The sequence below is a fragment of the Gymnogyps californianus genome, chromosome 4 (assembly GCF_018139145.2).
Source record: "Gymnogyps californianus isolate 813 chromosome 4, ASM1813914v2, whole genome shotgun sequence".
NCBI lineage: Eukaryota > Metazoa > Chordata > Aves > Accipitriformes > Cathartidae > Gymnogyps > Gymnogyps californianus.
The window spans coordinates 79,774,647-79,788,322 of record NC_059474.1 but is presented as its reverse complement, the minus strand read 5'-3'; the positions used below and the strand labels follow the sequence as shown (position 1 = coordinate 79,788,322).

General features: G+C 37.2%; 1 protein-coding gene across 2 annotated transcripts in view; it reads left to right on the top strand.

Annotated features, from left to right (window-relative positions):
* The first annotated feature begins 1,538 nt into the window (after positions 1 to 1,538).
* LOC127015729 (bifunctional heparan sulfate N-deacetylase/N-sulfotransferase 3) overlaps positions 1,539 to 13,676 on the top strand; it is a 61,353-nt gene continuing 49,215 nt past the window's right edge. For both annotated transcript variants that reach the window (XM_050895869.1, XM_050895868.1), the window contains exon 1: positions 1,539 to 2,535. In XM_050895869.1, the coding sequence (XP_050751826.1) occupies positions 1,555 to 2,535 (981 nt within the window). In that variant the 5' untranslated portion in view covers positions 1,539 to 1,554. The remainder of the gene's footprint in view (positions 2,536 to 13,676) is intronic.

Sequence of the window (13,676 nt, the reverse complement as noted above, 5' to 3'; positions counted from 1 at the left end):
ATATGTAATTAATCTTTTCTATACTTCAATTTCTTTTGGATCAGAAGCTGACCGTATTTCTTCTATTATCATCTGTTCCCTGATTCAGTACTGAAGGTTGTCGGCCATTCTAGGAATCAAAATTTCTAATGAAAACCCAGTAAACCTTATAAAGTACAAAACATGGGATAGAGCTCGAGTAGATATCATTTGTTATTGTGATCTCTCAAGAAAATTTTAATTATCTCTGTCAATCTGTACAGAAAAGTTCATATTTGATATTGGTTATACTTCTGGACCTTCTTGGTAGTCACTTTTTAAGCCCTACTTTATTTTTTAAAAAAATTGAGCATGGAAGGATCAAGCACTCAGTCGGGAAATGACCGTGCTAACGTTACAGACATAGCTTATCGTAGTCCCATTTACAAATGGGAATGGATGTGTACTACACAGTGAAGTTACGATAGCATGTTCTAGATCTTAATACCCTCAGTATTTTTCAAAGTCCGCTGTTAAATTTCCTTTATAACTCATGGTACTTAATTATTTTATGCTTGTCATATCATTCAGTAGTTTTACTAGAAACTTTTGAAAGCAATTGTACTGTTGGCTTGAAAAATGACTGCTTTCCTCAGGTGCAAGTTAAAGCATAAGTATATCCTTAGGTGATCTGCCTCTTAAGTTAGCTTTTGATTTATTACTCTCTTTTCTCAAATTTAAGAGCTGGATTATTTTATGCTTCTTTTAATACAAAGAAATATGAAGTGCTTTCAACAATTTGCAAAAAAGTACACAGTCCAGTAAAATGCTGTTTGTTTACTTCTAATGTTGCAGGAAAAAGTGTAGTTTTGTTTTAAAAATACTCCTGTAATGCATGTAATATAGAGTATATTAGTATGTATATACTGATATAACAACAGTTAAAATGTGCATGTTTTGTTAAGAACTTCTTGGTTCTTCAAAAATTAATATAAGACAGAATTTGTTTAATCATGTAGACTGATGTTCCCCCAGCTTCTTGGGGGTGGAAGGAGGAAGGTTATAAATTTTCTTCAATGTTTAGGTTGTCAGCAATTGTCTACTTGGAGTTAACTTTTATCTTCAGGTAAAAAAATTTCAGAAAAACAGTAAGTTCTTTGCTGCCGTATCTTGCTTTTCAGTGCCTCCTGTGTGTACCTTCTTTTACTTGATCCTCTGGGGTAAGGAGCCTGTGAGATTTAGAGACATTCAAATGCACATGGCAACTAGTGGGAGCAGGAAGAAATAACGCTACTAATGCAAAATTTCAAAAAGAAACTATGAAAGTTTTGAGCTGTTTGTTCCTAAACCTCTGTTCAGCAGTGATTTCTTTGCTCACCATTAGTTTAAGTGTGATGATACTTCACAAGTGTGATGCCTCAATTAAATCTCTGATTTTCTTTTCTTCTAGACTATACCTTCTGTAAAGCTTTGTGGAAGATAGATGTGTGTGCTGCAATGGTGACATAAATATTTCAGAGGACTGGAACAAGTTGTTGAGAATCTGTGTTTGTTTTTAAAGCTGCTGTCGAGAACAATCTAAGGCAAGTAAACAACATGAGTTTTATCATGAAACTTCACAGACATTTTCAAAGAACAGTTATTTTGCTGGCCACTTTTTGTACGGTGAGCATAGTTATTTCTGCGTACTACTTGTATAATGGCTACAAACAGGAAAATGAACTTTCTGAAATCTCTTCAGAAGTGGAATGTGGTGATCCTCAACTGTTGCCATACAAGCTGATGGAGATGAAGACCATGAAGCCTATTGATCCCCTGAGGACAGATCTCGTAGTGCTGGTGTTTGTGGAAAGTCAGTACTCAACATTAGGCCAAGATATAATAACCATTTTAGAATCTAGCAGATTTCAGTTTCACATTGAGATTGCACCTGGGAAAGGTGACCTCCCAGTGCTTATAGACAAAAATAAAGGCAAATACGCTCTCATAGTATATGAAAATATTCTAAAGTATGTGAATATGGACTCTTGGAACAGAGGCCTTCTAGATAAGTACTGTATAGAATACGGTGTAGGTGTTATTGGATTTCACAAAAGCAATGAGAACAGCTTGCAGAGCTTTCAGTTGAAGGGCTTTCCTTTCCATGTCCACAGCAATCTGGGTATTAAGGACTGTTGCATTAACCCTCATTCCCCACTGCTCCATGTGACTAAATCTTCTAAGCTTGAGAAAGGTCCCTTGCTTGGAAATGACTGGGCGGTTTTCCAGATTAATCATACAGCTTATCAACCAGTGATATTTGCAAAAGTAAAGACACCAGAAAACCTTTCACCACCTGCTGCTATAAGTGCTCTCTATGCCACGGTAATTCATGACCTGGGGCTCCACGATGGGATTCAACGAGTCCTTTTCGGCAATAACTTGAATTTTTGGCTGCACAAGCTGATTTTCATAGATGCCATCTCTTTCCTGTCTGGAAAGAAGCTCAGACTGTCCTTGGATAGGTACATTCTGGTTGACATAGATGACATCTTCGTTGGGAAGGAGGGAACAAGAATGAACACCAACGATGTACAGGTAAAGTACATGCACAAACTAATGGTCATTACAGCAAAGTGCCATTTTTTTATCTCAAAGTGAATAGTTATTAATAGTTGGAACTCACGGAGGATGCAGATCAGTAAGTACTAACGCAAACTGTTTGGGCCTTGAGAGAGAAGCCAGTCTGTCTGGCTTTGAGTAGGCACTGATTCCAGGTGTAGCAGTTCCTTCAACCTCCAGGCTGGAGGAGAGTCCATGCAGAGTCACTTGTACCTGTACTAGAAAAGAATGTAAGATAAGACAACTCACTGGTTACTATCGCTTGTTTTCTCTCAAGGGACTGGCAAGTCCTTCCTGAGCTAAGTTCTATAAACAGGTTGGTGGGCACCTCTGAATTCCATTCCCCTTATTATATATGGAAAATAGTCACCCAAAAGGAAATTAAAAACAACTAGTTGCTAAGTAACTGATAAAGAGAAGGGGGTAAGAGTGGTAGTGTTTTCACACACACCACAACCCACCCGACACGCACAATTCTAAACATAATTGCAGAGTGTTTAACTCTCTAGTCTGATGATAGCTTTTATCTAAGCACATACTTCAGTGGCATTTGAAAACAGCACAGGACTTCAGGGCTGGACCCAAGAGCTATTCATATGTAATGTGCGTGTTGCTAGTCTTACAAGCAGGAGGTAAATGTGGTGAGCAAAAGTAAATGTCAACGTAAATTTTGAAGAATAGACTGGATTATTAGCTGTTTGAAATAGGTTTCAGATGTCAGGAGTTGGTTGCAGCATTTCACCTTTCTTATCTCTGTTTTATGTTTCTTGCTTGCAAGCAAGGTTTGTGTTAATATGGGTCTTAAAAGCTTGTTCTGTCGCTAAATGACTTGACAATTTCCATTCTAACATTTTTAAGTTGTACATTCCTGAAGGTTATTTTTCACTCTATTGTGCTGTTCAAGTGAGGTGGTAGTTATGGGTCAGTAGGAGTAACGTCTTAACATTATTTCTTGCTGTATACCTCGCTTTCTTTTTGTGAAGTGTTGTTACAAAGCAGGTAGTTAGAGGTCACCTTGCACAACCGTACTTGGTCTAGAAGCTAAAAATCTGTAAGATGCTGATTGTTGCCCTGTTTGTGCTAAAAATAAGGGAGAATGTTTTGTTAGAACTTTCATAATGGAAAGAGGAACTGAGAAAACGAAAAGCAACGACAGCACTGCGTGCAGTTGATGGTCATTTTTGTTTCACTTTTAACTAGGTTTTTCTTTTTTCAGTGTTAATTTATTTGTCAAGCTGCAGTAACCCTGCATACATTGCTTCCTTAAACAAAAGGTTTGAACTTGTAGTTACACTTTAGTTTGCTTTAAAATTGCGGCATACACTCTTTTCCAAAACATTCACTGCACGTGCATTTATAAATAAGATATACCTCCTAGATAAGTAGGTGTTTTCCTTATGCAAACAAATTGTATGGGAGAGAGCTGGAATAAAGGTGAAACTCAATAAATCGAGTTTCTATGTAGAACGTGATGGCAGCATTTGAGCTGGGTGGGTGAGCATGCTTTGAGAATCTCCTAAGTGCAAACTCAGACTGCAGGGAAGAAATAAGGTTCTGACCCACATCACTGGCAAAACTCCTGTTGTTCTGCAGAAGCAGCAGTTTCTGGTAACAAAATATGTAAAATAAAGCCTGAATAAATGTCTCGCTGTGTGCAGTAGCAGTTTGAAACAGTATGTTTCGTATTGTTTCTCTTTGAGTGACACCTTAGGATTGTCATTTTAGGATAAGTTGGGATGATTAATTGCCAGAATTACTTACCAGAAACAGGAGGCTATTGAGACAAATTTAATTAAAGCAGATACAAAAGGATAAACTGTATTGTTTTGGGAGAATAATTTGCAGTATGTCAGAATGTTACCTTCCCAAAATAAAACTGTCAAATTAAATAGAAATAATATCAAAATGGAAATAACTTTTAAGTAGGATAATTTCATTTATACAGAACTGTGTTCTGAAACAGTGGAATCTGAAAAAGTGTTCCCTTCTGATTCTTCATCTACTTAAAGTTAAAATGTTCTATTAAACATGTTGTTAGGGCTGTCAGATGCAATGCATCTTCATTACTATTAATATCAAAGGAGTTATCCTCTGTGGCACAATGACATGTGGAAGGAATGAAATAAAATCAATTTGCGGTAGTTGAAAATCCGTTATTGTAAAGTATATTTGTGGATAAATGACATCCTATTAAACAGGAGTGTTTTACTGAGTTCTGCTGCATTGACTGTGACAGAGAATTGTGTACTGCAAGTGTGAAGATTGGTTGCTAAATGTAGACTTTGTATAATTTCAGTACTCAAGATTAACTCATTTCTACTAAGCTTACATTTTAAATACTAGCAATATAGGATTGGGTATAATGCTTTTTTGTGTTTTAATTTTATTTGACATGTCTCCTATTTAATATTTTCTGGATATACTCGCATCTGGTAGGACTGTGAGCTTGCTGAGAGTAAGGTGAATGTTTCTACATGTGCTCTGTTAATGCAAAGTAACCTAAAACATTTCAGAGAGCTCCTAACACACAGAGAATCTCTAGGATTGGTTCTGCCCATTCCTCTGGATAGGACAGAGTTCAGAAACTGGAGGGTCAATGCAGAACTGGTAGCAAAAATAATCACTCATGATTCACTACCTAACTCAAGAAGGCAGCATTTGTCTTGGGTCTTCTGAGACAAAGGCTTCTCTCTGTTGAGTGCATAGAGAACCTAGATTCACTTTAGAAGGACTGATTCATTCAGCCCTTAAAGTTCAGGCGCAAGTTAGGTGAGCAAGTTGAAAGCTATGTCTGTACTGTTCTTTCTTTGTAAGAGTTAAAACAGAGGGCCATCATAACAAAAGATATCCTGTAGGATTGCAGAAGTACAGGGTAGTTGTTACATTGCAATTCATAGAATCACAGAATGGCTGAGGTTGGAAGGCACCTCTGGAGGTCATCTGGTCCAACCCCCCTGCTCAAGCTGGGCCATGTCCAGGCGCCTTTTGACTGTCTCCAAGGAGGGAGATCCTGATTGCATGCAAGATCATGTTTTCAAGGGAATTTCTTCTTCAGGTACCTAAATGAGATTTGCAAAGTGGCCAGAATAGTTAATATTTGGACAGTAGGCTAACTGCCCGCTTCTTTAAAGTTTGTGAATTGGAGTTGAGCACTTATGAAAATTGTTATGATAAGGTTAAGTGGTAACTTTTTATCAGTGGTAATTTTTTATCAGTGTTATATATTGACCTCAGAAGAGGTCAAGTCAAAAGCAAACCCTCTAAAATGAGTGTCTTCTGCACCTCTAAAGATGAGGCAAGCTGGTGGTACTTCAGCTTGAGTATCTATAGTGTCAGGGACACAAGTGTAAAGAGCCCTTCTGAAAATCTTTTGACATAGTTTATCAACCTAAATCCTGTAAAGCTAATAAATGGTTTGGTGTATTAAACAACAGATGAAGTTTATTCTAGTTTCACCACAACTTCTTCAATTAAAAAAAAAAAAGACCCAAACAACTTGAAACTGTACTTCAGATTTTTAGACTACCTGATTGTTAGATTTGCCTGTCACTGTATAAAATCTGGGCTGATAGAACAGAGTTCTCCAATGTAACATACTGAGTAGCTGTTACTGTGCATCAACAATAACCATCCATCTTCATATTTATTTACTTTATCTTCCTCTGGTATAAAAGAAATAATGGAAGAGAACGTTTTCGTAGTCTAATTGCCTCCCACTTTGAAAATAAGCTTGGTAATGTCATCTCAACATTCATTTTTCAGTAACTTTTTTCTCTCTTAATGTGTGTCAGGCAGGAGGGACCATTATGCTGTGACAATGTTATATTTTTGTTTTCCTTGTGTCTTTTAGAAGACTAAGAGCCTGTGCAGTGCAAATAATTCATTTAAATGGACATACAGAGAAAATCTATCTAGATATGCACAGAGTAAGTTTATCTTAATAGACCATGATTGTCCTGGCTGACGATCTACTAATTTAATATCGTTTCTGTTACAGTTACTCTTTGTGAAATTTTTATAAATATAAAGCATTGAGATTTTTCCAAGGGAAAAGCAGCTGATAAGAGGGGGGAAATTAAATATGATTTTTTTCATATTGACAGTTTGTGCAGTGCTGTTGGTCTAGGTGGTAAGTTGGTCTACCTTTTCCTTCATTCCCCCAATACATGCACTTTCTGTATTTCCTTGAGAGTTGATCACATTTTCAAAATTAAAAATTAGAACGCTGTGAAATTATCTTTTCCAAATAATTAGCTCTGTGATCTCCTCTTGACTGTCTTGTCCTTTGTGTGCTTTTCAAAAGAGACATTTTGAATTGAAGTCAGGATGGGGATCTCTTCGCTTTCTTCATGTAAGCCTAATCTTTTTCTACACTTGTAATTATTCTTTTATAATTGCCAAGGAAAAAGATTCATATTAGCCATATCCATTATTGGGAAGGGGATGATATATCTTTTTTCTCATTCTATTTTGTGAGCGCCTAGGCAATGCATCTGTTAGGATATGTGCATTGAAATGGGCAATACAAGCTTGAATCTGCAGTCTTTCGACATTAGAGTCATTGAAGAATTGGACAACAAGAGCTATCCTCTTTGTGTATCATCTGTGCCAAACAGCGTTCTGCTAATGGACAGAAGTTAGCCAGAAAGAATAAATTCATAGCATTTTAGTCTCCATCACTTGCACAGTCTGTCATCTTCCCCAGATTTTGAGGTTTATAATGTAGACATCTATATCAGAGCTAGTGCTCTAACTTTCCGTAGTAGACAACATAGAAAAATAGCTCATCTTTAGGCAGGCACTGCTTAAGTGTATTGCACCTTAAAAGTATGTATTTGTTTCTGTTGTTCATAAAATGCTTCTAGAGTGACTAAGATCAAATATAAATATTTGCATTTGGTCAGATCAATCTTCTTCCATGTTCCAAAGCCAGTGCTGTCACTTTTTTGTTATTTCCTTAGTGCATTGGTGGCCTAATCTTTTGTTTAATATAATATAATTTTGTTTAATAACAGATTTCTCCCCTAAGAGCTAATTGTTTATTCACTGTATTACAAATTGCTCCACATTAGTCAGCATAGCTTAAATTACTACAGTTGTTTAAAACCCATTAAGTGTCTTTTCATCCTGTGTAGCATATGTGGAAAGAAATCAGAACTTCCCATGGTAAAGCATACCACTTAGATATAAATTTTAAAAATACAGTGACATATCTTTTCAATTCCTCTTGCATAGGAATGACCTAAATATTTGTCTCAGAAGAGAGACTGAGATATATTTTGTGTTAAGGCAGAATGGCTAAAAGGTGCAGAAAGCCTGAACTGTCAAGACACAGGATGGTTCCTGTCACAGGAGGAAGTCTAATTCTGTAAGTTAATTGCTTCTTTATCTATAGGATCACGTAGAAGGTTATCAGCAAAGAAATGATAGTTGTGTCATCAAATGTGTCAGTCGCAGAACCACCAGAGATACTCATGTCTGTTTGGTTGCACTGAGCTGTAAGTCTTTCCTTTGGGGAGATTAAAAAAATCTTTTTAATCACCTCTTTAAATGACATAAGGAATTAACTGTTAAGAACTTTTGTTCTGCTAAATCATTTTACATTCCCAATCCATTAGCCATATTACCTTTATGCCGTTGTTCAATGTGCTTACTGTGTGTGCACATATAGTCTTTCTTAATTTGACCTGAAGCTCCTAAGGTGTTTTATATTAACTTGGCTGAAATAATAAGTAAAAAGTACATTCTGTCCTTAAAAAGAGTCAAAGAAAAGGAGCATTATTAACTGTGGTGTTTCTGTAGCTGTCCGACGCCCTAGGAAGGCTGATTTAACTTCTTGACTGTATTGTTTCAAATATAGTAGTGTGGAATATTATGCACTGAGAGACAGTAGAGAATTAGAATTAGATCTCAGAACTAAAATATAACTTTAAAACAAGTTATAAAAATTGTTTTATATGTTTTATGGACTGCTACCAGCATATAGAATGCTTTACCAGTCAGTCATCTTAACATTTAACTTCTAAAAGCAGTTTGATTTATGTACCAACTTCTGTGAATTTTAATCTAGTAAGATTGATACAACTGCTGCTCAATACAGCCCAGCTTTTGTTCTTAAAAGTGTACTGATATTTGAAACAGAAAGGTGGATAAAAGTCCTCGACCAGAGGAGGGTGGCTGTGGAGGGGTGGTGAGGATGCAGGAGAGCTGGCTCTGCCTTGGGTACGACACTTCTGGGACTGCCAGGGCCATGCTCGGAATTCCACATGTGCTTCCTCCTCCTGTTCTGCACCTGTGTAGAGCTAGATGCGACCAAACCCCGTGGAATAAGCTTGGCGCCAAGATTAATTTTACAGCTTATCCATGGTGTATGAAGACAAAAACCTTGCACGGTAACTGTGTGTCTAATAACAGCCAGGTTCCACGTCATATCTCTGGATTGTGCCAGGCAAACGGAGAGGAGGCTGCCTTTTTTTGTGTTCGAATGCCCCTGGTCTGTGCTTTATGTTGATACACATATTAGTATTATATGTGGGAAGGACTGAGGTTCAGAAATGTTTGCACAAACAATGCTGCCTAGCTCCCTGGGGCTGTGGGATGAGCATGGCCCTGCGCAGGAAATCTGTAAAGAGAGCGTGTGTGTCAAATAGCAATGCTGGCATACTCCTGTGTAGCTGCACAAGAAGCCATACTTGTGCCAAAATGGTGACTACATTTACCCATTCTTACTAGTTGGCTCACCTATCCACTTTGTTCATCTGTACAATACTTCTTAGGTACAGCAGCTGTAAAAAGGATGCTGTGTATCTAAGCCATCTTATTCTACACTGAAAATGTGAAAGAAAGTGAACACTGATTGACCAGTGGATGTTCTTTCTAGCACAGAGTTGATTCCTGTTAGCAGTTTTAAGTGTGAGGAGGCTTATAGTTCCCGTGCTGTGTCTGTTATGAGGAAACCAAATTTCAGTCTTCGTTCTTGTTAGTTCAGTGGTTTTCATTAGTTCTGCATTTGCTGAAATTCATGGCTTATTTGTTTTGTTGATGGTATTTTTGAGTTTTTCTGAAAAATCAATTTTTGGAAAAATAAAGCGGTTGGATGTGGTAGTATCTGTTTTCCTACCTGTTTCTGCACCTGGGCATAAAAGATGCCAAGTATTTTCTGTTCCAAAGGAATCCTGTGGAAGTTCTGCACATTTGCAAGTGTGCACAGTCTGCATTTCAGAAGTGTCTCGCATGGGAGGGTTGGGTCAGGAGAGTGGTACTACTCCGTGCTCCCTCATTTGTATTTATCGACTGTTAAGAAACTTAACTGCTAAGTGCAGAGTCCTCTGGAGCATTAAGACAAAAGATATCTCAGAAGGACAAGGCAGATCACTAATCATAAACTTGTTTATAGCATTTTTTTTTTCTGCTTAGTTTTGCAATGCTGGAGTAACTGAATCTGGTGGGGTTTTTTTGTTTTGTTAAATTTAAAAACTATGAGACTATACACTTTCATGCAAACCTAAATCATGAAACAGTGATTTTTCAAGCATTGCACCGTCTCCTCCTGTTATGAATTCAGTGGCAGGGAACTAAGAGAACAGAAATCCATCTCAGTTGCAGCTTTTTTTATTGTCAAAGACGCTGCAGAAACTGCTTCTTGGTATGGTACATCCCATGAGATCTTCAAGGGCAATGAGAATGATTTACTTCAAGCTCTTCTACCCGAGCACCAGATTTGACTATTGGTTACACAGTCCCTGGTCCTTGGTCTGCCTTCATGATAGAACCAAAGATGTTCAAATCTACTGGATAATTTGTCTCCACTGAAAAAGCTTTTTCAATGTTTCAAGATTAGTATTTTAAAAGCTGCCCCTTGTTGTTCACTGAGTAACAATGTTCAGAGAGCAAAAGAAGGAAGTTGAGAGAAGGCACTTGCAGGGCGTAGATGTTACAAAGTTAATGGACCAGACCTGGGGCAGGGTTCTAGCTCTGTCTGCGGCATGCCTGCAGGTATAATTAAGAGCAGTTATGTGCTGAAACCGCTTTCCAGCCTCCTGGCAGTGTGTCCCTCAGCTATCCTGTCATCCCTCTCTTTCCTTAGATTGCAAGTTCTCTTGGTCAGAGGCTTTTTTTGTTCTGTGCTTTTTGTTCAAAAAACACTTTAATACAAATAATAATAATGCAACTACAGCTTACTACAGAGCTGTACAGATTTATCACTGTACTAGTGGCTGCTGCAAGATTTATTCTGAGCTTTTTCAGATGACAAGTTAGCCATCGAATTCCTGCTGCTAACAGAATTGAATAAAATTTTCACAACCAACGAATAAAAACACACTGCAGACAGATCTAGAAATCAAAGCAATTAACTGTAAAACATAATACCAGAATTGGGCCTACCTCCTTCCTGATCTTCAGTCACATCAAGAAGGCACAGTCTGGCAGAAAGAGAAAAATGAGAGTAGAAGTGGGAGTCTATTTCATTAGTTTCTTTTACAATACAGCTGTATGGAAAGTGTCCTTTCTTCTTACCTGTTCAGTCTGGAAGAAGTCAATGCAACTACATGACTGATTCTTGGTGATTATGCTTACAAAACAAAGTAAAAGAAAAGCAGTTGGTTGCCAGTGTATATCTAATCCCTCATGGAATAACAATGCCCTATCTATTTCCAATTCCAGTTTCTTTTTCTGTGCAAACTTCAACACTTCTACAAGGTAGAAGTGTTACTCCCTATTTAAAAATTATGTTTGACAGAGCATAAAAACCTTACGACCAATTTTAAAAAATATTTACTCTTCAGGAGATTCCTTCTGATACTTTACAGTCCTGGAGATGAGTTAGTATTGCTCCTTAAAATGTAATTTCATATCTGGAATAAATCATAAATACTATTTTATATTGCAAAAATTATGCTACAATACATTTGAAAATATAAATAGTGGAGAGGACAAATAAAAAGTTGGTGACTGTGCAGTGTAAGGCTCCACGGATTCATTCCAACCCAAGTCAGCAAATTCATACGACAAAGGCCCTGCCGCGCTGTACAGAGGTAACGGGTTAGGTCTGGGAGCACTGGTTGCATTTTTGTGGAGCTAATAAGCCACACAGCTCTACATCAAACTCTCATTCACTTGCCCTTTCAGTGTTAGCACTCCTGGGAATAACCCAAGTGTCTCTGCTCCCATTTTAAAGCAAACTTGGACTAAAGATAACTCAAAGTTGCCTTTGATAGAACTCTAATGGAACTGGAAAGGAGGCTGAAAAATAATTTTGCATTTGTATAAAAAGTGGGGGTTTTATGGTGCAAAACATTTCTCTTATCCCTTGTCTTTTCTCACTGCCTTTGTTAAAGGTAATAGAAATGTTGAAAATGGTAATCCTGAAAATACCCTAAAAACAAGATGAATACTAAAATATACCTGAGTTTCTAACGTAAGCTGGTTTGAAATTTAAGCTGACTATGAAAAATATCATTTTACATCAGGAAAGTACTTCATCTTATTGACTCAGGAGGTTTCTAGAATATTGTGCTCAGTTCTGCACCACTTCATCAGAAATATTTAGAGAGTGCTTAGAGACACCAGAACAGTCAGGAAATGTCTGAGCAAAAAATGAAAAAATAAAGACTAAAGAATTCGGTAAGTAATGATGACCAAAGCAGAAAGCAATAGGCTGCAGATGTCTGCAGGATACAAGCAGTGAGGATGGATAAAAATATTTAATGTAAGGCACAGAGATATTTAAGTGTAGGCTGAATAGCCAATAAAAGTGGCAGAATAGAGGCTAATATCCAAAAGGAAGTAAAAGGATTATGTAAGTCTTCAAAAACTAGATTTGGCAAAAGGGTATGAAATATGCTATTGGAAGGAATACAATATTAGCAGGGAATTTGTACTAAGATGTATTCTCAATCTCTTACAGTATAATCAAATGCAGAGCTCAGTTTGGATTCCTGTGTGTCAGTTTGAGTCTGCAAGTGTAGAATTTGACCAGCTGGGATATTTATCTACATAGATCTAGTTTCTGTAATCTTGTCTTTTAGAAATGCAAACACTCATGCGAAACCAGGAAAGGTGTGTATTAACACTTCTAACAAAATCCATCCCCCTGTGTTTCTCTTATTAATGTCCTGTGTTTCACTAAAATCTTGGGGTTTTTTCTGCTGAATTATACCCCTTAGACTAGGTACTATGTAGGAGTCGATGAAACTGTCCAAATTTTTATTAACTTGAATTAAGTTCTTATGTCTCTTGTGCTGACTACCTATAATCATAAAAATATGGCTTGAGAAAAGAGTTGTATCTGTGATTGTATGCAAGCTTGTCTTGCTTGCTTTCTCTTTTTCTGTCATTTCTTTGATATCAATGCTGATGTAGCAGGGGAATTTCATTCAGCAACTTTAGAACTACTTATAAAGAGAAGGAACAAAAATAAATATTTGTGACCCTTAGCTGGTGAGCAAGCTGAAGACTGAATTCCCAGCTGTTTCTGACATGGAGCTTTCAGGCAGAAAGAGAAAATGAAAATCTTTTTGGTCAAAGATTTTTTTTTTTTTTCTGTCAATAAAGGTGGAGCATAGAGAGAAAAAGAGCTTTTGTTATGCCTCAGCTCACCCCAAACACGGGGACAAAGGTAGATAGATATTTTTAATCAGATACAGTATTAAGAGAGGCACAGGAACCTTTTTGGCTCTATTAGGGGAAAAAAAACCCAAAACACCTAAGAAACATTTGTGAATGGATTGTGTCATCAATGTGTTGCCTAGCCTGTGGAGCAGTCAGTTTATTTAACATGGTAACTCGGTTGTGCTTTACTAAACAGGGAGAGCAGCTGGCTCTGTTGTGGTTTTTATATAAATTGGAGAGTTTGAGTCTTCATTTATATGCACTTCATTTGGTCTCCAATACGTAAAACTAAGCAGTAACACAAATATTGTGCTTGTCTAGAAGCTTTAGTCTTACTAGGGGGAACAAAGTATAAACTAAGAAGTGAACAAACCACAAAACTGTTTCTCTTTGATTAGTGCCAGCATTTTAGACATAGCTTGTAGTGTCCAATATTTCTTTCAAGCTACCTAAATAGCAGCTTGTTATATCTTGATCTGTGGACTTGAGTTTTCCTGTAATCACGT